We start from the raw sequence: 23,261 nt of genomic DNA, 5'->3' as shown, positions 1-23,261 counted from the left end.
CCACTACCTCGCTCGTGCTTTTCAGTGTGCGTAAGGACTTGTCAGAATAGCTGTACCCTGCTGTGGCTGCTGCTCTCTTCACCCCACAGGCTGCAAAGACTGAACAGAGCTCTACTGTGCCTCAATGGACATTGAAATTCCCCTGACATTTGTACAGTGAATTCCATTTCCTTGCCTTTTGATTCATACTGTTTTTCCTTCTCGTTTTTTCTGTGAAGTACCTTTTTGTCCCCTGTTTGAACTTGGGTGAAGAATCACTCTGCAAATGGAGGTTGGGGTCAGACAAATGGGTAAAGTGAATGACTTGAGAAGGGGAAAAAAACTATAAAGAATAATGGCATGTAGTTATAAAGGAAATGCATTAAATAAAGTCTCTGTAAATGATGGCTACTGCTGTCAAGACTTTTACTGGGAATTGAGCTCTTATCAACTCTTATCAACCACTTAAAGTGCTTTAACATTATTTGAATCTGTAACAATTGGTGATAAGACTCCAAATTTAGTTTAAGTTGCAACTTAGAAAAACCAACCTATTAGTTAAATCTTAGAAACCATTTTTCACAGACATTTTTTTTTCTTGTTTTACTTCTTTAAAACCTCTAATTCATGCTTGCAAGACTAATGGCTGCTGGTCGGACTCAAAGACATCAAATTAGTGGCTAAAAAGGAAGTGAAGGTCAATATGCAGCATTGAACGGGACCCTTCTTTCTTTCTCCTGCACCCTACAGTTTGGACGCTCATTGTCTCTATAGCCAACCGAAGGCGTCCACATTGACAAGGGGGTTCAGCTCAGAACAGCTTGTTCTCATCGCAGTGAGGTTCATCTATACTGTATGTGGGGTGTGGATTAGGGGATGAAAGAATGCCACTGACTGTGAAATTGCCTGATTTTTATCAGGGATGTTGGGGAGCAGCTGTGCACAATCCTCTGCCCTAATCCTGGGGCCGGAGAGAGGACCGAGCAAGGAGGGTGAGGTGTGTATGTGTGCTTTTGCCTCCCTGTGTGTGTCGCATACATGCCAAGCTGTATAATGGGGAAGTTCTGAATGTTTGTGTTTATGCATGCCCCTTCAGCAGACTAGTTATCCCCGATAAGTTATCCCAGCGTCTGTACTCTCATGAGTGTATCTGCAGCAGTGCGGAACCAGTGGTGGTGCTGGGATGCAGGAGGGGTTCAGCAGACGACTGAGGCGGCAGCTTGGCTTTTCATGTTTCAATTGGTAGAGTCCATCACCAGTTAAGAGCTGTGTCATAACAATATTATTGATGCATTGACTGTATAATCCTGTCTCTCCATGATCTGACCAAGCCTGATGCTGGAATAGAGAGGAAGAGAAAAAATCCCACTGGGAAGTCTGTCAAGTTTTTTATAATATTTTCAATTTATGCTGCATATTAGTGAATACACAAAACTTAGTCTTCTAGTCACTGCTGAAAGCAAACTTAAAGCTGCCCTAATGGGAAAGAGGTCACTCATAGTGACAAACCCGCAGACAATTATCACCCATCTTTGCATTTCCCCTTAGCTCTATGAAGCGTGTCTTTAAGGTCCTTTTGTTTCGGTTTTCTGACCCCAGATTTCAGTTCAGTCTCACCTCGCTCATTAACCTCCTTTACAGACGCAGCAGGCAGCTATTTGAGGGGAAAAAAAAGCGCTTATAGTTACATTTTATGCTACCAAGTGGGAGGCAGACAGACCATGGCTAAAAGGAGAGTGAATATTGGACTCACATTCACCAGGTGGACAGAAAAACAACTCCAAATGGATGATAAAGTTGCTCGACACACATGATTTATAGATGTGTAATTAGGCAACTGTTTGCCAACTCGCTCGCCACATCTACCTTATAGGCTGTTATAAGGTGAAATGACATGTGAGTGTTTTGTTTACAGCTTGTTTCACTGCCCTCTAGTGGCCAAAAAAATCAATTAACGCTGCTTTAAAGAAGTTTGTGTTTTCCATATCGGTTCGTATATATTTGTATGTAGAAAGTGTCTAAAAACTTAAGATAAAAGTGGAATCAACCCACATATAGCAATCAAAAATTGACTTAAGCATAAGTTTAGAGTGTAATGAACCTTTCACATTGCACATAGTCAATCGATGTTACGGTCATATAAAAATACTGATTAGTACAGTTTTCAAGATTCTCACTGTAAGATCGACACGGAAAAACAATTTACAGGATATAAAGTGTCAGTTTGGTCAAATAAGTTCAATCATAATTGGAGTTTGGGTCATGCACATTTTATGTATATCATTGTTTTTTCTCTCAGTGGATATACAGCATGGGGTTTTGAAAAACAGTGAATCTTTGATCCCTTGTCTTTGAAGTAGCGCTGCCCACATATACAAGCATGTTTGGTGTGGGCGACGCATGACTGAAGTTCTCTATCTGTCTCTCTGTGACAGGGGAATCATCTCTTGTGGCGGCGCTCAGAAATTTGCATACATGATGAATCGAGGCCTATCTCGGTGGCCATGCTTGACGCACGGACTGAAATATACTCAGCAGGTGACAGGCAACCATATGCCTCGAATGCCATGGGGTCCTGAAGCCGGATCATCTCCAAAGGCTAACTGGCAGGTCTAAGTAGGGACGGCATTAATACATATTATTCACAAAGAGCATGATTGAACAGAAAAATGTGCCCGGCGTGTACCCAGCTGCTTTGTTGGCACACAGCTCAGCCTCTGCCTGGGTTTCAAGACTGAGCTTGGATTTAGCCATGCATTCACTGAATTCCCCATGCAGCTCTTATTCATTCATTGAGGCACAGGCTGGTCTGTACCAACAAACTGGTATTTGTGTGTGTGAGATTGAGTGTGTGCATTTGTGCCAGTTCCTGAATAGTTTTGTATATCGCAGCAAATTCTGATTTTTAACAAGTCTATACAGTAAATGTTTATTATTCAGAAATGCAACGGATGTGATTTAGAAAGGCCTCTTTAAGCTTTACTCATTGAATTATTGTAAAGCTGTCTTTCACACAGAGATGCCTGCACTCTGGCAGCTGAACTGAATAAGTTTCCCAGGAAAATAAAGCCTTTGACTTTTATTTCACTCTCACTTGCTATTATAGCACCCCTCTGTGATCATTTTCTATTCATCCTACTAAATATGAATATATTTATTTTAACAATTTCCATTGTGCCTCATTTAGAGACTCATTTGACATGTCTTGGCAGATGCAAACTGAGATTAGACATGTTTCCTGTCTGTAACTAGGCAGAGTGAAAAGTGTATGCATGGATACGTGTTTTCCATAGCTTGCCTCCCAGCCACCAAGAGGTCAGCAGGTGCTTCTGTGCTCACCAGATGTCTTTGGTTGCCTCAAACAGTAAAGTGCGATGGATTTGAATCAGAGATACATCGCCCTCTAGAGGCAACGATGGGAAGGCTTTTTCAGGCCAAGAGCTTCCCCGGAACACAGCTTCTTGCCATTAAAAAAACACAGTGTTTATTCCACTTGTTTTTTTTTTTCAAATGGTGATTTATTTTTACTCAAAGTTTTATCAACAATATGATTTACAAGTGTCAACTATGGGTGAAAAGGACGAGTTAAGTTCAGTGTAGAGTAAGAAATAACTTTTATTCTGGTAGATTATTTTTCCAAATGAACAAGGTATTTGTTGAAAAGGAAAACTTAAATGACATCAATTTATAAATTAAGATTAAAATGATACTGAAAGTGTCAGTTTGCATTCACAGGTAAAGTAACACATTTTGTACTTTATCAGATTCTTTCCTTAAACCAGAATTTACATCCATATTATTTCAAAAGAGACAGTTGGAGCTGAACAAGCACTAGGCAATATATTAAAAATCTGTCTTTTTACTTTAAAATACAAAACAAGGAAAACAATACAATTTTAAACATATATTTATGTATTTAAACAGATTAAACCATAATTGCTGGAAGAACTGAATCCTTGTGGAGTGATGGAGCCTGTAAATGTGGAAAATGTGATGTAATTGATGAGTTTGAATAAACCTAAAGATTACATTTATTTCAGTAGAAACTATTTTTTTTAAAACGAATTCATATTCTATTAACTGAACTTCATATTCACCAACTATCTTCAGTTTTTCCTTCACCGTTTGTCAGCTCTCCAAAAGAAATTTGACTGCAAAATAATTCAGAGAGATTTGTCATTGGTTTTGTTAGCCCGTCATGTGTGTATGTCTATTTCAATTCCAACAATATACAGTATCATGTAAACTTTATATTAATACGTTCATGCTAACTTCTGCCAAGTTTTCCTTAGGCAAGTCAAATAAACTTACGTGCTGTCCTTTAAGTGGCTTGCTGTAAAAATCAGACTCCATTGCTTGGCTTCTGCTTCGACTTTCATTCACTGTAACACCTGGTGGGAAATTATCCAATATGCACAGCTGAACAGAGGATTGCTTAGTAAAAGAAAATAAAAGACCCCCGTTTAGTGCAAGTGAAACTCACTAGATCAAAACACGGCACCTGGGATTTGATTAAATAACACTTCCCTGAGGATTAATTCCCCACCACTGCAAGTGGGACCGCAGAGACTACAAAGGCATGCAAGCGCACGTTTTCTCTGTGCACACTGAGATAAGTTTTTAAAGACTCACTTGGCGTGTGATGAACGATGTTGATTTTATCTGGGGAGCGAGAAGACTTGCTTAGCCATTTACAGTAAACAGTTTAATAAAGTCATTTGTAAACCGGATGCTTGTTTCAGTTTAACGTTGACTGCACTGCATATTATTTATTTTTATGTTAATGGTTCCAGGAAATCTGAGCTCTGCAGAGCCTCTCTGTGATGACAGAGGTTTAGCCCACATATCCAGGATGGAGGAATATTTACCATAGACACTGTCATCGTCCTCTCTGTTGTTGATGATACTGGCTCTCAGCTGACTCAACTTCTCCTGCAGAGACGAATATCAGTCCTTTAATATTAGACCAACATACAAGCATCCATTAACTAGAACATTTACTCATGTACTGCAATTTTGAGGTACTTGTACTTTACTTGTGTTCCATTTTATATAATTTTATACTTAAACTCCACCACTTTTTACAGAAAATTACTGCACCTTTACTCCACTACTTGTATCTGACAGCAATAGTTTGTAGTTACTTTTTCAGATTCAGGTTTTATTTTAAAACTGCATGTGATAAGCTTATAATATGTATTGCGCTGTTGAAGAATAAACCAGTACCCTTTTAAAAAGCCAGTGTCTGCTCTTAACCTCTTGTCACTTTTCTTCTGAAATTCTCAGATTGTTTCATTTAAATAACTGATCCAAAGAGGTAAAGAGATCAAAATTGCACGAAAAGATTCAACGACGAGAGAAAAAGTCCACAAAAACAAGACAAATTTGTTTTGCAGAATTTAGTTTTTTCTTCTTTCCTATCCCAGTAACGATCTCACAACCCCTCCAGATTTATCTTAAGACCCTTTGGAGGGGATCAAACCCCCCTGTAGTGTAGTCCTGGAACCACTGGACTACACTACCAAACTGTAAATAAAGTAGTTCAAACTAGCTCCACCTCAACCACCTACAACAGTCAAATTCTGCTAACACACTGATGCATCAGTATTGACACTAATAATGTCATATACATTAATATACAATGACAGGGTTCAAATTTTTACATAATGAGAACGGTTACTTTTTATGTTTTAAAAACATGTTGGTGATAATACTTAAGTACCTTTTACTTACAAGAAGCTTGAACACAAGAATCACTCTCATGATGGAGTATTTTTACATTGTTGTATTGGTACTTTTACTTAATTTATATTTTAGGGAAAAAAACATATACCCATGTTACATGTCACAGTAGGAAAAACAAAGATGTTACATTTATGATGGTTTAGATCTATTCAAGTGTGCCAGTAACTAGTGACAGCGAGCCAGCTTTCACAATACCAGGGCGCTGGAACTGAAGCAGCTAAATGGATTTCAGCCATCATTCATTTGTGCTTTTCCACCCGTGAAAAACTTCAAAAATGTTTTCTGTTGGACTGTTGGAGGCCCAGGAATCCAGTGCAAATTAACGTTCATATGAAAAAAAAGTAGCCTACTGCTCTTCCCTCCATTCCAGAGTCACGTGATAATCGACAGCCTGCACACCTGTCCCTCATTCCCCAAACTAAAACTAAAATTTGATCTTGATTTTAGACAAGAACCAGGTAAATCTCCTTTTAATCTTAACTGCTCTGCCCAGTCTTACCTACACTTTACAAGTTCACTTTGCATTGGTAAGGTTTATTTATAAAGCATGTTCAAAAATACCTATGTAAATGCCGATAATAATAATATGTTGTTTTTTGAATCTGCAAGACATTTTTCCTTGAACTTTTTCCACTCAAAAACAACCTGCTTCCATCAATCAGTTAGTAGTAAAGGTAATAAAATCAAGTCGATGGCTCACAAGTTTAACAAGAAAATGAGTTGACCAATCACTGATCAGTTTATTTGGCTGTTAAACAGAAGCCTGAAACAGTGCCAAACCACTCACACCTGCAATTACATTTACTGTGAAGGTAATGTGTGCAAGTGCCCTGATTTGCAGACAAGGCAAGACAGAGAGTGGTAAGTGGCCCTTCACTGTCTCTGCTCTCTGTGGGGCCCATCCAAAAATTTGAGGCTATTACTGAAAAGTAATGTCCTGCACTCTTAGGTAAATGGCTTCCTATATGTGAGATTGTTTTCTATTGTGGGATATTTCTGTAGGTTAAGATTGCATGAGCAACAGAGGCTAATAGTTTTATTAGGGTTTTGTCCCGCGTGCTCATTCATTCCAAGTCTAGTGTGCGTGCGATCGCAATGTGTGATAGTCCTACTTGCTGGATGGCATCCATGCCCTTCTGAACTCTCTGCCAGTCACTGAAATGCTCCAAGGCCTCATCCACGGTGAGTGAGCCCGCCTTCACCCTCTGCTGGAGCTCAATGAGCTGCTGAAGTCCGTGTATCCGGTTTGGCACAAAGGTGTCATAGGTGGAAGAGACGCTGTCCTCTCGCCTGCATGCTGCGAGGAGCAACAACTCTATAAAAACATCTGCCGCCTTGAGCAATCAGCAAATCTGACACTTTTAGAGCCAGGCAGCACAAATAATCACCACACATGCGGCAACAAGTTAACAAGCTAGATTTCATTTATAATATCACAAATGAAACTGTAAGACAGAAATAAGAAAAGACAGAGTGTAAACCCAATCCAGATGGCATTCATAGAGGGGACTGGCTGGTAATGTGGTTTTTCCCAGCACCAGTGCCAGTGAGTATTGAGGATGGTAAGTCATTTTCTGGGTGACTGTAATGATCTACAGACCTGTCACTCAGTGTCACCAGCCATACAGCAAAGCAGACAAATGGCTTTGTATCTCCGTTGGTGCTCAGTGTAGCAGCTCTTTCTCTTTCTCACTGAATTTTTAATTTTTCTTCTTGGCACCCAACTGTGTTTAAATGTTCTACCTAGTCTTTTTATAGCTTTTTTTTTACCGTTTGTGTGCCCATTACTTTGCTTCTGTAATGACTCGGTTCCCCATGGTGATCATTTCAATTTTAATTAATTTAATAAAACACCACAGATTATTTAAGAGTGCCACCATTAACTGCTGCCACCCAGAAGGTAATTTCAAAAGGAAATCATAAGAGAGGAGTCAGCAAAAATCATTGGCTCAAGTCCTGCTGTTTTGACTAAAAAAAACTTACAATCTGCAGATCTCAAAGGGATGATACTATTCTTGTCCAGGAAGTGTACCTCAGATTTTTTTTTATTTTTGACACATTATCCGACATTGATTTTGGAGCATTTGGAGCATTTTTGATTGATTGTCTCTTTGTGAACGAATGATAAAACCAGACCCAACTAGAGTTGAAAGTGATGATTAAAAACTTCCTTGCATTAATATTCAGATGAAAAGTCTGACAAAATAAGGGCATTCTGGTGACTTTGTGAAGGTGTATACAATATTATCTCAGTGTCCCAGGTTTGTTTCCTACTGTACCCTATCTAATAAGTTATTTTTATTTATATATAGTTATTTTATTTATATATATATATATATATTATATATATATGCCAAAAAATCTCTAAATGCCAAACATTTTTTAAAGTCTTAGAAAATCCTTCTCATGTTTTTAAGAGGATAATCTCAGTGTGGGCTTGGAGACTACTGCACAAATACATTGAAGGCGCATGATTATATGTACATAAAAAAGTATTGATGAGAAATTGCACACCTTCACACTTACTCCAAGCCACAAATTTATTTAAGTGGACAATATTTTAATTCCACTCGGATCTTCTTGAAGCAAATCTGACTCTCCTAGACTGCAAATGTATAACAAGATGCCTGGGGATGTGAACTTTGAAAGACATGGGTGTTTACTGGGCAGAGTTGTGAGTGTTGTTGGAGCTTGATCAGTTTTAGAGACCAAATTTCAGGATATTACCTCACACTTACCTTGTTTAGTTGGAAGTGAATATAGATCATCACCCTGTGTTGTCTTCTTTTTCTGGAACACTGTAAACATAGTTCAGATTACAGTAACCTACTATTATATATAATAACAATATTAATTTATTGAAATTACATGTATATCTTCTTGACTATTTTCATGACTTTACCCTCACTGAAAACATTACAAGGCTGCTGTAAACCAGAGTTAATGCTATGGATTTCTAAAAACAGTCTGTGCTCCTGTACTGTAACTATTCCTGCACAAGATGGAGCCATACTCTAAATGTAAAAGCATTAACTTCTGAGGGGATTGTGCTGCAAGCTAATTGCTAAAAGCCAGTATATTAAAAAGAAAAACCTACCAGTACTCATCCAGAATTTATCAATATAATGTAGTCTGAATATGTATGAAATAACCGGTATCCTAGTGTGATATTCCAGAGCTAAAATCTAGGTTTCTCTCAGAGAAAGACAAACACATTCAGTTCTGGATCAAATTAGAAGCCCTGAATGATGCTTTTGGTTTGGTAGTGAGCATTCAGAATGAAAGGCGACACTGTTAGCTGTCAGAGGCAGTTGAGCTGCGGCTGTGTCACCAATGTTGGATTAAAATTCAACATCCACACCCTGCAAGATAATCCTGCCTCTGACTTCTTCCTCCATGACAGCATCTCTCTTTACCACTTCATGTTCAACACAGCTTCTCTTTTCTACCTTGCTCATACAACAAGTCTGGCTTTATGGCTTAATTCAGAGTGAAACTGTGAGTGGAGTAAGGCTGCGGATCTGTCACATGACTGTAGCTATTATTTTACCTGGCCTTAGAATGTGTGCACTGCTCTCCATGTAGTTTACATGCCAAGTCATTCCTCCCTGTAGGATTGAATTTGATTCACATTTTAGCATTTCAGCCTCACTGAGCTGTGGATGTTGCCGCTAACAAAAGAAAACTCATTATTTCCACTTGTGCAGTGTTCTCCAATAACTGGATCCTTGCCTAATCCTCCACCAAGCTTCATCACTCCTCTCACATCTTTCACTGCGGCAGTGGGAGTGAGGAGCAAAATGTGATCCTTGTGTGGTTTGAAGCTCCACTGTCTCAATAGATGGAAACCTCAAAATCCCTCTCTTTTCTCTTGTGCGCTCTGGGGACAAGGACGATGGAAAACATGTGTAATGACTTATTTTGGCTGACTTGGCCTTGGTCTGGCCAAGATTGGTTGCAGATGGCAGCCCAGTAGTTCCCTCTCTGTTACTGAGGGGATGGTTGGGATGCAGAGAGTTCAGCGGTGCACTCAATTTCTTTTTTGCTCTGTGATTCCCATTGGGAAGAGAGCTGGCTCACTGGATACAAACAAGCTCAATAAAAAGCTGCATAATGGGGTCATTGTGCAATTATAATCATTTTTTGTGTGTTTTGAATGCACAAGCGATAGTTAGTGAGGGACGGGTGTAATATTGTCTACGGGAATAACAATTCATTTAAGCTGCATTTGTTCATGTTCGCATTTGCAAGATGAAAAAGAGAAGTCAAAGTCGTTTTAATCATTTAGAAGCCTTAATAATACTAGTCACTTTTGGATGTTTCATCTTCATGAAATATTCACACCGCTGAAATTGAACAGTTAGGGAGTGTCGGCTGTTGATACAGGCAAATGGGTCTTCCTCTCTCCTCGCTTTTGTTTGTTTTGGAGTGGGGAGCGACTATGTTCTTGTGGTTTATGGGATCAAAACAAACTGCATCACTAAAAAGCCTCCCCACTCTATTCCGCAGTACTCCAATGACAACGGCAATGCACATTCCAGGCACTTCCTCCCTCCCACATGATCTACCAAACTCCCCTTCACATACTCTGCATAACTCAGAGCAGTTTTTATTGCAAATCAGATCGATCATATGTGTAATTTGGAAGAAAAGGGGAGAAAGGACGGCACAAAAGAATTACAATGCACCCTAAGTTACCTTGAGCAATGTAAGGGGTTCTGTCCTCCTTCACCTGGGTGCTCTCAGGCCGAGGTGTGGGTGCTGGTGGGCGATTTGCAATAACCACTGCCTTTGTTGAGTTCAGGATGGTGTCATATTCATCATTCATCCCCAGTGGAGCATAGAGATCCTCTACCTCCTCCCCTTCATCCTCTCCTTGTTGCTCTTTATGTACATCTGTGGTGGAAGGATTCCCTAATGGACAAAGTGTTTACTGCTTGAATATCATGATGAAGTTCTTCATACTGTTTTTGCTACTGTTATTTCAAAGCTAATCGGAAGCAGCGCTACATGGTGTGCCCATCAGCACAAGGAAAATATTCGGTGGTCGGAAATGAACAGCAACCGAGCATAATGATATGCTGGAAAAAATCTGTTCCATTATTTCATCCAGGTTTCCTTTGTCCTCCTTCCTCTTCCCATCAGTCCTTCACTCACCTGCAGTGCACATCACTTCATACACACTGGCATCACCATTGTCCTCACTGGAGCTGAACATATTCTGCAACAACAGAGCATGAAGAGACGTGTTTTATGCCTCCTCCAAATCAAAAAGAAACAGTTTACAAGAGGCAATAGCAAATTCAAGGAAGCATAATCTGAAATGCTGAAGCTGGACATTTGATATGTAACAGAGATTTCTTTTGTTTCAGTATTCATGCATTTGACAAATCTTGATACAATGCAAGCCTGTATTTTAGGTACGAATGTGGATCTCTCCTCGGTGGCCTCACTATATCCCTTCTGTCAGCATTTTGTCGCCTGTATCTTCTTTCCAAGACATAAAAATGAACCATAATAGCCGAGGTGACTACCCACTAACCACTCTCTAAGCTCTGTCACACTATAGGTTGATATCGTCCAGACTATTAATTGAGGTTTTTCACCGCATCTGTTAGGACTTTGCTTGTGGAAAAGCAATTTCAGGACTATAACAGGAATTAGAGAGGTGTGCTGTAACCCTGCCTTCTGACTAAAACAAAGCAGTTTTCCCTCTGACAGCAAAGCTGCTGCCGAGTCGGCCTATTTGCTAATAGCATGCTGAGGGACAGACCAGGGTGTGATCAGGGTAATTATGAAATCAGACAATCTTCCTCTTTCAGTCCAAACATATCATTTACTGAGCAAATCAAGACCCATTGGCTTGATATTTAGTCTGCATCCATAATTAGAACGAGATACAGATATTAACCTACTGCCACATTTCTACTACTGATAGAGATTTGAAGAAGTGAAGAGTTGCATCATTTATTTTGAAATGATTTACATTGAAAAGCTACTTTCTAAGTATTTATTTTGACAGAGAAACACGAAAAGAAAGAGTAAGAAAATTTGCATTAAACATTATGTAATTTATATCAAATCAACTGAACACAGCTGCCGAGCTGTTGAACTGTACTGTAGATTTTGCATCCAAACAGATTATAACAACAGACTCCAGAAGACTCTATCCTAACACAGATGATAATGCTTCAGGATTACATAATATTTACAGTGTCAGTTTAAGAGGATATATTCTGATTTCAATAAGATGCCAGTTAATAATATAAATCTTATAATATTAGAATATTAGAGATAGAGCTCACTTTGATCAAAATATCCTTCATATAACCTGCCACGCATTGTGTGCAGTTTCCAAGCAACACATGCACTCATGACTCAATTACAATATTACACTGTTTCTAGTACTGTAAATTACTTGCTGGGTGCCATGAGTGCATTGCTTAACAGTAGAGGGTCGGAACAGACCCAACAGGTAGAAAAGACGGGTTAATTACCAACGCAGCTTGAACACTGAATCATAATGGTCGAATACTGTGCTTAAGCACAGCGTGGTATTTTCAGAGGTAATTTCTGGATAAGGGAGGGGTATTTATTTACTAACCACAAATGCTAACTCATTTTACAGATGTCTGAAACTACAGGAGCCCCAGGCATTCCAGAAATTCACTTTCACCGCTGCAATCCAAGCAGCAGTGCTTCAGGCAAAGCACCAGGCAGGGTTTTCATCAGAGGGGGAACAAATCTCAAGTGAATCTGGTATAGGATGAGGAGTATAAATCTGTTTTCGGCAGCTGAGATGGTCAGTTCACATGCTGGCTGGTCTTAGTGCCAGCATGCTTGCTGTCTTCTGACATAGTGGTTTCAGGATAAGAGTGTTTGAAACATGGCCGATCGCTGAGTGTAACACTGAACCCATCGCTTAAGTAACATGCCATCAAAATCTGGCCAACATGTTTTCTGGCATAGGAAAATAAGAAGTGGTCAGCTCAGCAGGCAAAGAAATATTTCCCACTTCAAACTATATTTACTCAGCAAAGTGTTATCTTCATAGTTTTCTTTATGCATCAAATGTGTTATAGTATGCTATTGTAACAAGACTAAGAATCTGCAGCCATGATCTGTGAGGCTGTACTTAAACACAATGGTGCTGTAAGCTAAGTGCTAATGTCAGTATGCCCACAATGGAAATGCGAACAAACTAATGTTTAGCAGGTATAATATTTACCATGTTGACTAATGTTTTTTCGCATCGTAGCATGCTAACATTTGCTAGTACTGCTTAACCACAAATCTCAACCTCATGATGACACTAGAGGAAAAGGCACCATGAATGCCTGTTAAAAAATTATTAGTGACAACTGGTCGAGTAGACGTTGAGATATTTTACTGGAAATAAGTGAAAATCTTTTGCTCAGCTGGTGGCCCCAGATGAGATGTCAGGGCATCATTAAAGTCAGTGGGCTGACATCCCTGCAGCAACCCCGCTGGCGTGGCTAAAAACTGACTCCAAGTGCTTGGTTAAATGTAAAATATGTCGACAGTCCGGCTATACACATGCAACGTACAATCTGAAGGATGAAAACAGTTTCATTTTCAGTACGAGGATGACTGTTTCATTCAAATGATAAACAAACCTCTGGAGTTCGCTGCTAATGATTGTATAGTTACTGACTAAGAAAACATAACATGTAAGACAAGATCAGGGGACCCAACAAATCCCTGGACGAGGGGTTAGGATGTCACCAAATTTGGCTCCTCTGCATTTGGATAGGAGTATACTGTACGCAAACACGTAAATAGCTCTTTGAGGTATTTGGTGGGCCTAATTTGTATTTATCGAGCTCTGTTCTACATCTGAGAGGACACAGTGAAATCTTAGTATGAGCGCAGCGTCAATCTAAATGCCAAATGACACGCAGCCAAATTTGTGACCCAATATTAAAATGTTAAATAGGGGACAATGTGTGTGTGTTAGTAATTACTATGAATAACCACAATATTGCAGTCTGAAGACATAAACATCATAGATAACAGTGGAACCTTTTCTATATTTGTATTCTAGTTATGCTCTCCCTGAATAATTCAGCTTTCCCCTCTGGAGCAGTTCACAGCTAATTAACAAAGAAGTGCGGTGCCAGGGCAGAGTAGTGGATCTGACGAAGGCCCTGTGAGTGATTCAGCCTGTGTATGAAGCAAGGGACCGATCCATCTAGGATTTATTGACAGAGTGCTGCTGAACTGGTGCCCAAATCACTGATGAATCATGGGTTGATTAATTGGAGGTGGGAGAAACACTGCAGATGAGTTAATGAAACTCCCGTGCAAAAAGGGAACAAGAACAAAAACCCCACCCTGCAATGATGACTCTCATACACACTTCCTCTAACACACAAGCACAGTATGTATATAGTTTTCAGCTGTCAAGATGCATTTTAATTAGCATCCAAGAAAAACTGCAAAGAAATGCCAATTCCTTGTGGATGTCGAATCTGTCTGTCATGTTACATCTATAGGGTTTTTGAAGTCCCCGTGGGGAGACCTCTGTTTGACTCTACTGCTCCCTGTCAGCTCAGCCAACGCACTAAGGGTTCACAGAGAGCACTTCAGCTTGCGAGAGCAATCTGATCAATCCTTGCTCCATCGGCAGTCACTCTCAATTAGCAGTGTTGCTAGGTGGATAAATACATTTGCAACAGTTGTTGGAATGTCTAAATTTCCCTCGAGAGGGAATTCTCTATAGGTTGATCCAAGGCATCAGAGAATGTCGAAAGTTTTCAGTATTATAAGGGAAGTCAGGCAATAAGAGCAGATATTTTCATATGAATGATGAGCATTACTATATGCTGCTGTTTGTTACAAATGGACAGAAGGTGATACTGATACAAGCTGATGCAAGTTTTAAAGGATCAGTTCTCCCAAATTACAAAATATTAATAATGATAATTATTATAATAATAACAATTATAATAATAATTGGTTTTATTTATCCGGGTTTTGAGGTATTCATCTGAGTTTTCTGTCTCCACCCCAATACAGTGGAGGTGAATGGAATTTAGTTTTTGTTCACAACAGTGAAAAATTAAACTAAAAAAGTACATTTACTCAAGTTCTGTACTTAAGTGCAATTTTCCTTTATATGTTATTTTGTACTTCTACTTCCAAACATCTCAGGGATACTTTTAACTCCACTACCTTTTTATGACAGGTATAGTTACTAGTTACTTTGCAGAATAAGATTCTATACACAAAACACATGATTATTTTAAAAAAATATTAATAATAATAATAGAGTTAGATGAGAAGATTGACACCACTCTTATGTATGTCCGTTCAATATGAAACTGGAGCCAAAATATTTTTTGAAATACTGGTAAGGTGCAGTGACAGAAGAAATACTTGTAAGTATCTACACAGTATCATCTTTTTTTACACAATCCAAGTCAATAATGAATAAATACAAGCAGGATCAGAGGCACAATCTGTAACATTTAATTTGGTTTAGTTTTTGCAGAACACAACAGAAAGGATGTGGTGTTTTCAACCTGTCATCCTAGCTACACCCCTTGGTGCATCATGTTTCTTTTAATGATAATGTCCTCACTGCCCTTTGAAATTAGCATTGGAAAGAACATTATGATGCTAGTGTCCTCCAGGTTTTAGATAAAGGGATGTGCATGCATGTACAGGATCTATTAAATTTGAATTGCCACTCATTAGCGAGTGAGTGGCAAACATGCTGCTCTTGTGTTACTGTATCTACACAGTGAAAGGGGAGGTTGAGCAGGAGGAGGCTCTCGATATTAACATGAGAAAATGGCAGCCATTATGTGAGGAAATCTCAACATTAGTGGCTGCATTAAGTGTCTGAATGTATGCCGACAACCTGCACTGTGAACCATTGTGCATGCATGAACAAACACCGCATTTCTAGTCTCTGTGGGGGTGTTCCATTAGGAACCTCGGAGGCAAACATAGTCAGGGTGGGAGAAGGGAGGGTTAACATCAATCCGCTAACTGAGCCATGAGCTGGATGTAAAGACGCTGGTTAGGAGGGAGTGAGGTCAACCCTGACATACAGGTCACTCTCCCTGCTTTCTACCTTTCTATCCTCTCCATCCTGTTCATTATTGATAAAGCACCACTCACTCATAGTCCCGATGCTTTATTGGTGTTAGTAAGAGCATTCCAGAGTGCTCCACTGCGTCCCCTGGCCGTGAAATCTCAATAGCTGAGGTGCATTGTGTTGTTTTCCTCAGGCATCAGCGGGTAAGTGGAAACTATGGAATTCCATTCAGCTGACATTACATCCAGCCAGCTCTATATAGAATAATAATGCCTCTGGGTGGTTTTAATTAGCTCACAAATCACCGAACATGAGGAGCTGTCATCAGATATTGGTATTATGAGAAATGTCTTCACTGTATGGAGGGTCAATAATGCTAAAACAATATTATCTAGTATGTCGCAAGGATAAATTCCACCTCGAAGTAAGAAGATCAAAAAGAAGATTTAACGTTACAAAAAACCAGAAAATACTGTAGACAGGGTGAGATTTGCAAATAGCTGATGAGGAAGTATTTACCAGTGTTTCCTTCAATAAGACGTGAAGCTCTGTATGGCAGTGACTCTTGGCAATCTCTGTGGGAGTCTGACCGTGCCGATTGGCTGTGTGCAGTGCTCGCTCAGCGCCTGGACACTGCAGGAGCAGGCTGGACACACTCTTGAATCCATACTGGGCAGCAAAGTGGAGGAGTGATGGTACATCGGCATGGTGGATCTCTGATGTGAACATTTGTTTGGGCAGGAAAAGGGATTTTTAGAAATTAACAGTACTAAAGAAATGGCCTGAAAATGAGCAGCTGTGTATTTGTACACATTATGTTCCTTGAAGGCAAAGATTACACCACTTATATTACTTCCTCCACCAGTGATAACTTGAAGTTGACCCGATGCAACGTGAGCAATTTAACACATCCAGGAGAGTCGAAGAAAGACAGCTTTGAGGCACTTATTGACCTCTTTGTCATGGAATCATTTCCCTGTGCCCTTTTCAGCAGAGTTAGGGATCAATCTCAATAGCTGATGAAGCCATCAATCTGCCACATATTGAGCCAAGAAATAATGGAAGACTTTTTTTCTTTTTGTAGTGGATAATGTGCATCATGCAACAGGAACGCATTCCAATTGTGAGCACATGGTCAGAGGGAAAGCAGTGAATTAAATGCACTTTCTGTTTTGGTGAGGCATTAGCATAAATGTTGCTAATGTCTTGTATTTAAAACAAGACACCATTTCCATTAATCATCAGCTGTTAAAACATGTAAAAGTGACATTTCGCTTCCAAGCATTTTCCACACTGTTAGGAAGTGTACAAATCTTGTGTTTTTGAGTATACCTTGCATCCATTCATACTACAAAAAAAAAAAAAAATTATACAGTTTTCCTGTCAAATACAGATAATGTAAGATAAAATATGAAGTCAGCAAATAGTTTTAGACAGTTTTAGTTTAGACTTTGCTCCTTGAAAGTCCAAATAAAATTTAAAGGAAGTTGCACCACGTTTTTTTCTCAGTGTGATTCGTCAGCAGATGTTTTTCAGTGTCAAGTCCAGAGTAAGCATCCTACAGTGCTGTACCTCTTTCAGGTGTGTTTTCACACTGCAGCGCCCGGAAGCCTCCAGTGGGCATCCCCTCCAGCAGCATGGACGACAACTTCTCATCCAACTTGTCCACAGAGGACACCTGAAGAGCCTGAAACCCAGAAGGACAGGCAGTTCACAGGCAGACCACGTTTTGAAATTTAGAAATCAGTGAACCCCTTTTTTCACCAACAACACAAACAAATTATTAACTGAGATTTGAATTTGATGAAAAACCAAAAGCAGCTCCTACAAACAGTAGGAGCATTTTGGACAGGATGGCGAAGTATATAGAGGCACAATAAAAATGCCACGTTTAATATAACCACACACACATCAAAGTCATGCATTACCTGTCCAGACTTTTAGTTAGTAATTCTCTTGGCAAATTCTTCTTTCGGCTTCGCTCAAGTTTGCCTCTTCAGCAAAAGAGACCTAATCAAATCAAGGGTTCATGACTGAAAGAGGGCTGAAACTGCCATCCCTTCAATTTCAGAATGGAGACAGTAAACATCAGTAGAAATACGCTGATTCAACTTATCTTCTGTTTTTCCACGTCTTTCGAATGGCTTGAAGTGGATTGATTATAAGTAGTGTTTTGGGACAGCGATAGACTAATTTCTGTAACTGAGTCACATAACAATGAGTCACATGAGTCAAAACACATTTAAAGTGCCAAGGAAGAGTTAAATTTTTTTGTGGAGCAAGTGAATAGAACAGCATTCATATGGGTTTCCTACATTACTAAATCAATGATTGACTAGAATTATTTGAATATATTTGCAAATGTTAGAAGTTCAAAGTCCGTGGTCTGCCCACAGCTTGTTCTCTTCAAACAAATGAATACTGTGTAATGTTACATTTACTTTTGTTTTTACAAATCAACCTCCATCAACTAGATAGAGTTTAGAAACATTAATCTACCTGTATGATACAATGTAGCTTTGCGATTTTTGGAAAGTTTGTGTCACGATGTTGCTAGACGGTCCTGACAACTACAAATAAAACTCCTTAGACAGATGCATTTAATAAATAGTCACTCAACTGATTTTACGCATGAAGTTCGGTTCACTCATCACAACGAATACTGTTAGCCTGAGGAAGCAGCCGTCTAATGTTTTCTGTGCCTCTTGGGGGGGCTGTCTGAAGTTTGGAAAAATAACCCTGATGACATCATCAGTGGGAACCAGTGTTTCAGGAGATTATCCCAAACTAGAAACTAAAGATCAGGATAATTCCTTCTCTGCTGCTTCATTTTGACCATTCTCTTTTTAAACTCAATACTAAATTGCTGAAGTAGCCCTTTAAATTTGTAATTACATATGCATAACATATATAATTATATGTCTTTGATTTTGTTTTGTTTTCATAAGTGAACTTCAGACATTTTCCTACCCAAGGGTCAATTAACTTATACAGGGTTACTCCAGCAATTTAGTATTGCAATTTTATAAAACTGGGAGGCTCAAAAGAGAGCAGAATGGGCAAAAGGTCAGCATACGCTGAGATGTCCTGACTTTGATTGCTAGTAGAAGTCAAGCTCCAAAAACAATGGCTCCCAAATTTTCCATTACGGTAACAATAGTATTTTTTCTTTGTAATGCGGACTTTGTTTAAAACAACTGTGGTCATTGTGTACAATTGTAGACATAATCAGGGTTATTTTTCTCAGACTTGTCAAAGCTCTTACAGAGCCACAGAAAACATCACAGAACCATTTTCACAGATTGGGCTGTTGAACTCCCTGTGAGTAGTAACCACTGACCCTTGGGTGTAAAAATGTTGGTATTCCCCTTTAATCATAATACTCAGGTAGGGTACAACAAATAAAAAGTGGATATTCTTTGAAGTGAAACGGCCCTTTAATAGCTCTACCTGACACATGAAATCTACAGGGTCTGCTACCCTGGACAGAAGGCAGGTGATCTCCTCCATGCTGCTGTAGTACTGCAACTGTGCCTTGCTCAGTGGCACTCCATTACTATACACGGTCACGCTTACATTCCCTGCTGGAAAATCTGCAATAGAAAACATACAGAAACTATACACAGGCAGGGCCGAAACAGATTTTTTAAAAATCTTTTAATCTTATTTTTTCATCTCGAGTAGCATTTCTTCAATAATACAATCATCATTTGTTATCATTTTGCTCACCTGGTGCATTGACACACAGGATTCGGTCATTCCAATGGACAGGCTTCACTCTCAGCATCTGATTTTCACCAGTAAACTCAACCTCAGCATCGCTGCCAGCCGCCTCATTTTTCAAAAGAATGAACACCTCAATAGAGGTCTGCCAAAGAGACAGTACAGTGAACTGCAGTGTAGCCAATGTTACGGGTGCTTTATGAAAAATCGAAATGGTTTGCTACTGACTAGATGAGTGTCTCACCCCGCAGGGAACTCTGGAAGGAACAACTATAGTTCTGCATCTAACACTGGCTCCAGTTGACTGCATTTGTTCCACCTTTTGCTCTGATCCTGATAGTTTACATGTCAAGGGATTGACGTTTGCTGCTGTGGCTGGCACACCTATAAAAGATGAGACATTGAACATTGCACTGAATTATGCACCAGTAATGTCTCCAAAAAGGGTTTCAGATACCATAAGCTAGCTAGGTGCATTTTTAGTCATGCTAGTATCAAGGATACAGTGATGGCAATGTTGGTTTATCCCCAACTATTAGATGCATTGCCAAGAAATTTTTTACAGGCATTCATGGTCCCCAGAGGATAAATTCTACAGACTTTGGCGATCCTCTGACTTTTTCTCTAGTACCAACATGAGGTTCTCATTTATGTTTTTGAGTAAAATGTTTTGATAACTGCAATGAAATTGCTATAAATTTGGTACAACCATTCACGTGCCTCTCAGGATGAAGTGTTATCACTTGGTGATCCCTTAACTTTTCATCTAGAGCTATCATCAGTTCAAAATTTTTATGGTTCATGACTAAATACCTGAAATTGTCATCAGTGTTTAGCACTAATTAGCAAATATTAGCATGCCAACACACTAAAGTAACACGGTGACAAAGGTATTACAGTGTTTTAGCTCAAAAAATCACTTTGCTTCAGTTGCCTCAGAGGCGCTAGCATGACTACAGAATATATGTATTGTTATTTAAAATTGAATAAGGCTAAATTATATTAAATTAAAAACTCTGTGGTATATATTGTTATTACCAGCATTTCAAATGATTCAAATAGAAATGTGAAAACTCTTGTAATTCTAATTTATATTAGCAGTGGCTCAGTGTTGATTTAGTTTTTATGGCAGTCATCAGAGAAACCAATCATTAAGTGTACTTTCTTCTCCTGGGCTGTATGCTAAAACTCATCGAACACCTGTTCCATGTGCTATCAAACAAAAATAATCATTCTGTATGATCAGAGAAGAAGGCACTTCTGGGTTAAATATAACCGTTTCGTGGGATCCTGGCCTGAACCAGTGCGATGAAGTGATGCAGAGTGCACTTGAATTTGCATGGCTCGCGATCAGCAATCAGTGGTGGCCAAAGAGGAAAGACTACTTATTTGCATCAGATGTTCCTCCTGCGCACACAGCTGTTTAAATACAAGCCCTCTCCTCTGCTTTATGATTTTATACAAATGGCGCAATTAGGAAAAACAGGGAAGGAGGCAGAGGATAATGGCAGGGCAGATAAGGACATGCCAGATGCAGAGCTCTACCAAAAATCTCTCTGCATCTGGCGCTAACAATGTCAAATGTCAATCTCCATCATACGCAATTCTTGAGAAAAAAAGTCAGTAAACAGGTTTCCAAGCTGCTGCTCAGGCATTTTCACAAGTAATGAACATTCTTTACCCCCACATTTATGGCAGGGGAACAGCACGGCCATGTGAAATGTTTCCAGAAGGAAGGGCACGTTGAAGCGTGTGATTGTGTTCTGGGTTTTCAGGACTGGGATGCACACTGTGTCTAAATTTCAGTCTGTTTTACTCTTCATGTATTAGAATGCTTGTCAGTGTGGTGGAACAGGTGGTCAGTCACTGTTATCCAGCTCTTATCTGATGACTTTGATTCAAGTTGCTTGACTCTAAATTCATAATTCCACACTCATAAATCTGATCCCACTTTCTTGTAATGGTTTTTATATTTTTATACACTGTTTCAGTCTATATGCCTAATTCATGTTATTAGCAAGATTATGGAGATGTTGCAAACATTCAGCAGTGTTTGGTTAGGAATAACACTCAAATTTTAAAATGTTGAATGTAAGTGCAAAATATCAAATGTTAGAGTGAAAAGGAAACTAAGGTGGAATTTCATACCTCACTGGTTCTTGACATAAGGTAGGAGACCTCCAGGGGCCTTTGTGTGCATCCTAGGAGGTCCCCAGTAAAAAATGCTAATATAATTTTCAAATTAATTAGAGGTGGGATCATGCATGACAGATCTCTGGCCAAAATGATATCACAGGGGGCTCAAGACAAAATTATATGACCATCTGGGTCAGTGATCTTTCAGGGTCCTCAGAAAAGTGAAAATAATAAACATTTTGGAGCCAATGCCATACCTTTTCTCACAATATCAGTCACAGTGGACAGGTATTCATGAGCATCTTGTTCACTGGAGATCTGCAGGCACTCCTCGCCGTTCAGAGGCACCAGCTCCAGCAGTGGGGTCAGACTCTCCACCCCACACAGCAGCACCACCACATGAGCCGCAGGACTCAACACACGGGCCAGAAAGAAGCGCCACATTTGGCAAAGACCCTCCAGCATCCCTTTTGAAAGGATCAGGAGCTTGCAGGTATATCGGGCCAGCCTGAGGAAGTCGTCCCGCCGGCTGGACACTGTAGTGATGTCATAGCAGTAGATCCCAGCCTCTGAGATGGGACCAGTGAAGACTGACTTCAGGTAGGTTGCCCATTGCTCTGCCTCGGTCTCATAGATGATTAGCAGCTCCTCGGCTACAAGAAAAGGGCATATTCCGCATAAAAATGTGCAAAACATATACAACACAATAAAGTTCTATGATTGCGGTTTTTAGCGTTCTATGAAAAAACATCACATCCCCCTTATTTCATTTAAACATATTTAGGCTGCATTTAGGCTTTTTTCTTACTTTTCTCTCCTGTCACTGTCAGTTCAGCATATAAAGAAAATACAACAAACTGTATGTAGAAGATGCAGTGAAGTGGCTTAACTCCCAGAGTACATCTTTCTGTTGATGCTGCTTTATCATTAAATTAAATAAAATTTAATGACAATACAAAACAATTTAAATGCAATAAATACAAAAATAAGCCAAACATGAAATGAAATGAAACTGATCATTTTGAATATAGTTCCAAGATATAATGTGCCAATATTAATGACAAAATGTTGCTCTGAGCATTGCAAATAATCATAAATCATCAAGACTCATATATTAAAACAATTAATCATTTTCATTATCGCAGTAAAAATGTATGTATTAATGAATTAATAAAAAAATAAAGCAAACGGACAGCTTACCTGTCTGGCTCATGGCTACAGTGCAGTTTGTCTGCAGGTCTTACTTCACAGTGACATGGAAAACAGCACTGCTGTTGTTGGGAGGAGCTCAGATAAGAGGGAGTTTCCTGCTACACAAAAAAGAACAAAGAAATTAGACCATTTTTTTGATAAAACAAAAAGCCTGTTCTCTTTCCTAGTGAAAAGGAACAAGCTTGGACCTGAGGTTTTGATTTCCCAAAAAAAAACAAAAAAACAAAAAAACAAAAATGTTGCAATTTTAACATGAAATTCTAAAAAACTGACTATGTAGTTTGGAAATTCAAAGTTTGTCATCCAAGATTATTTTTTTGTCAATATATCACTGGTACTGGTACCAAAAAACCTAATACACAAAACGGGTAGTTATAATTGTGTAGTAATAAAACGTGAA

At 39.2% G+C, this 23,261-nt stretch overlaps 1 protein-coding gene across 1 annotated transcript; it reads right to left on the bottom strand.

Moving 5' to 3' along the window:
* Positions 1-4,097: 4,097 nt before the first annotated feature.
* On the bottom strand, positions 4,098-22,862 carry LOC120797697 (B-cell scaffold protein with ankyrin repeats-like). Its single transcript, XM_040141546.1, has 15 exons — positions 22,850-22,862; positions 21,907-22,302; positions 19,758-19,897; positions 19,520-19,658; positions 19,241-19,383; positions 17,363-17,477; positions 16,310-16,506; positions 10,882-10,945; positions 10,423-10,638; positions 8,452-8,522; positions 6,837-7,007; positions 4,848-4,911; positions 4,612-4,641; positions 4,291-4,370; positions 4,098-4,130 (listed from the first exon to the last, which is right to left on the bottom strand). Exons 1-15 carry the CDS (start codon positions 22,860-22,862, stop codon positions 4,098-4,100), a joined length of 1,872 nt encoding a protein of 623 aa, XP_039997480.1.
* Between the last annotated feature and the right edge of the window lie 399 nt (positions 22,863-23,261).

The sequence above is a fragment of the Xiphias gladius genome, chromosome 12 (genome assembly GCF_016859285.1).
Source record: "Xiphias gladius isolate SHS-SW01 ecotype Sanya breed wild chromosome 12, ASM1685928v1, whole genome shotgun sequence".
Taxonomy (NCBI): Eukaryota; Metazoa; Chordata; class Actinopteri; order Istiophoriformes; family Xiphiidae; genus Xiphias; species Xiphias gladius.
The sequence above is the reverse complement of the archived record's forward strand: the minus strand, read 5'-3'. Positions and strand labels throughout refer to the sequence as shown.

Excerpts from the sequence above, each read along its gene's own strand:
- LOC120797697 (XM_040141546.1), bottom strand. Across the intron at positions 4,642-4,847 it reads GGACGATGACAGTGTCTATG|ATAAAATCAACATCGTTCAT; the intron begins GTAAATATTCCT and ends CTCGCTCCCCAG. Across the intron at positions 4,371-4,611 it reads CATCGTTCATCACACGCCAA|GTGTTACAGTGAATGAAAGT; the intron begins GTGAGTCTTTAA and ends ATTTCCCACCAG.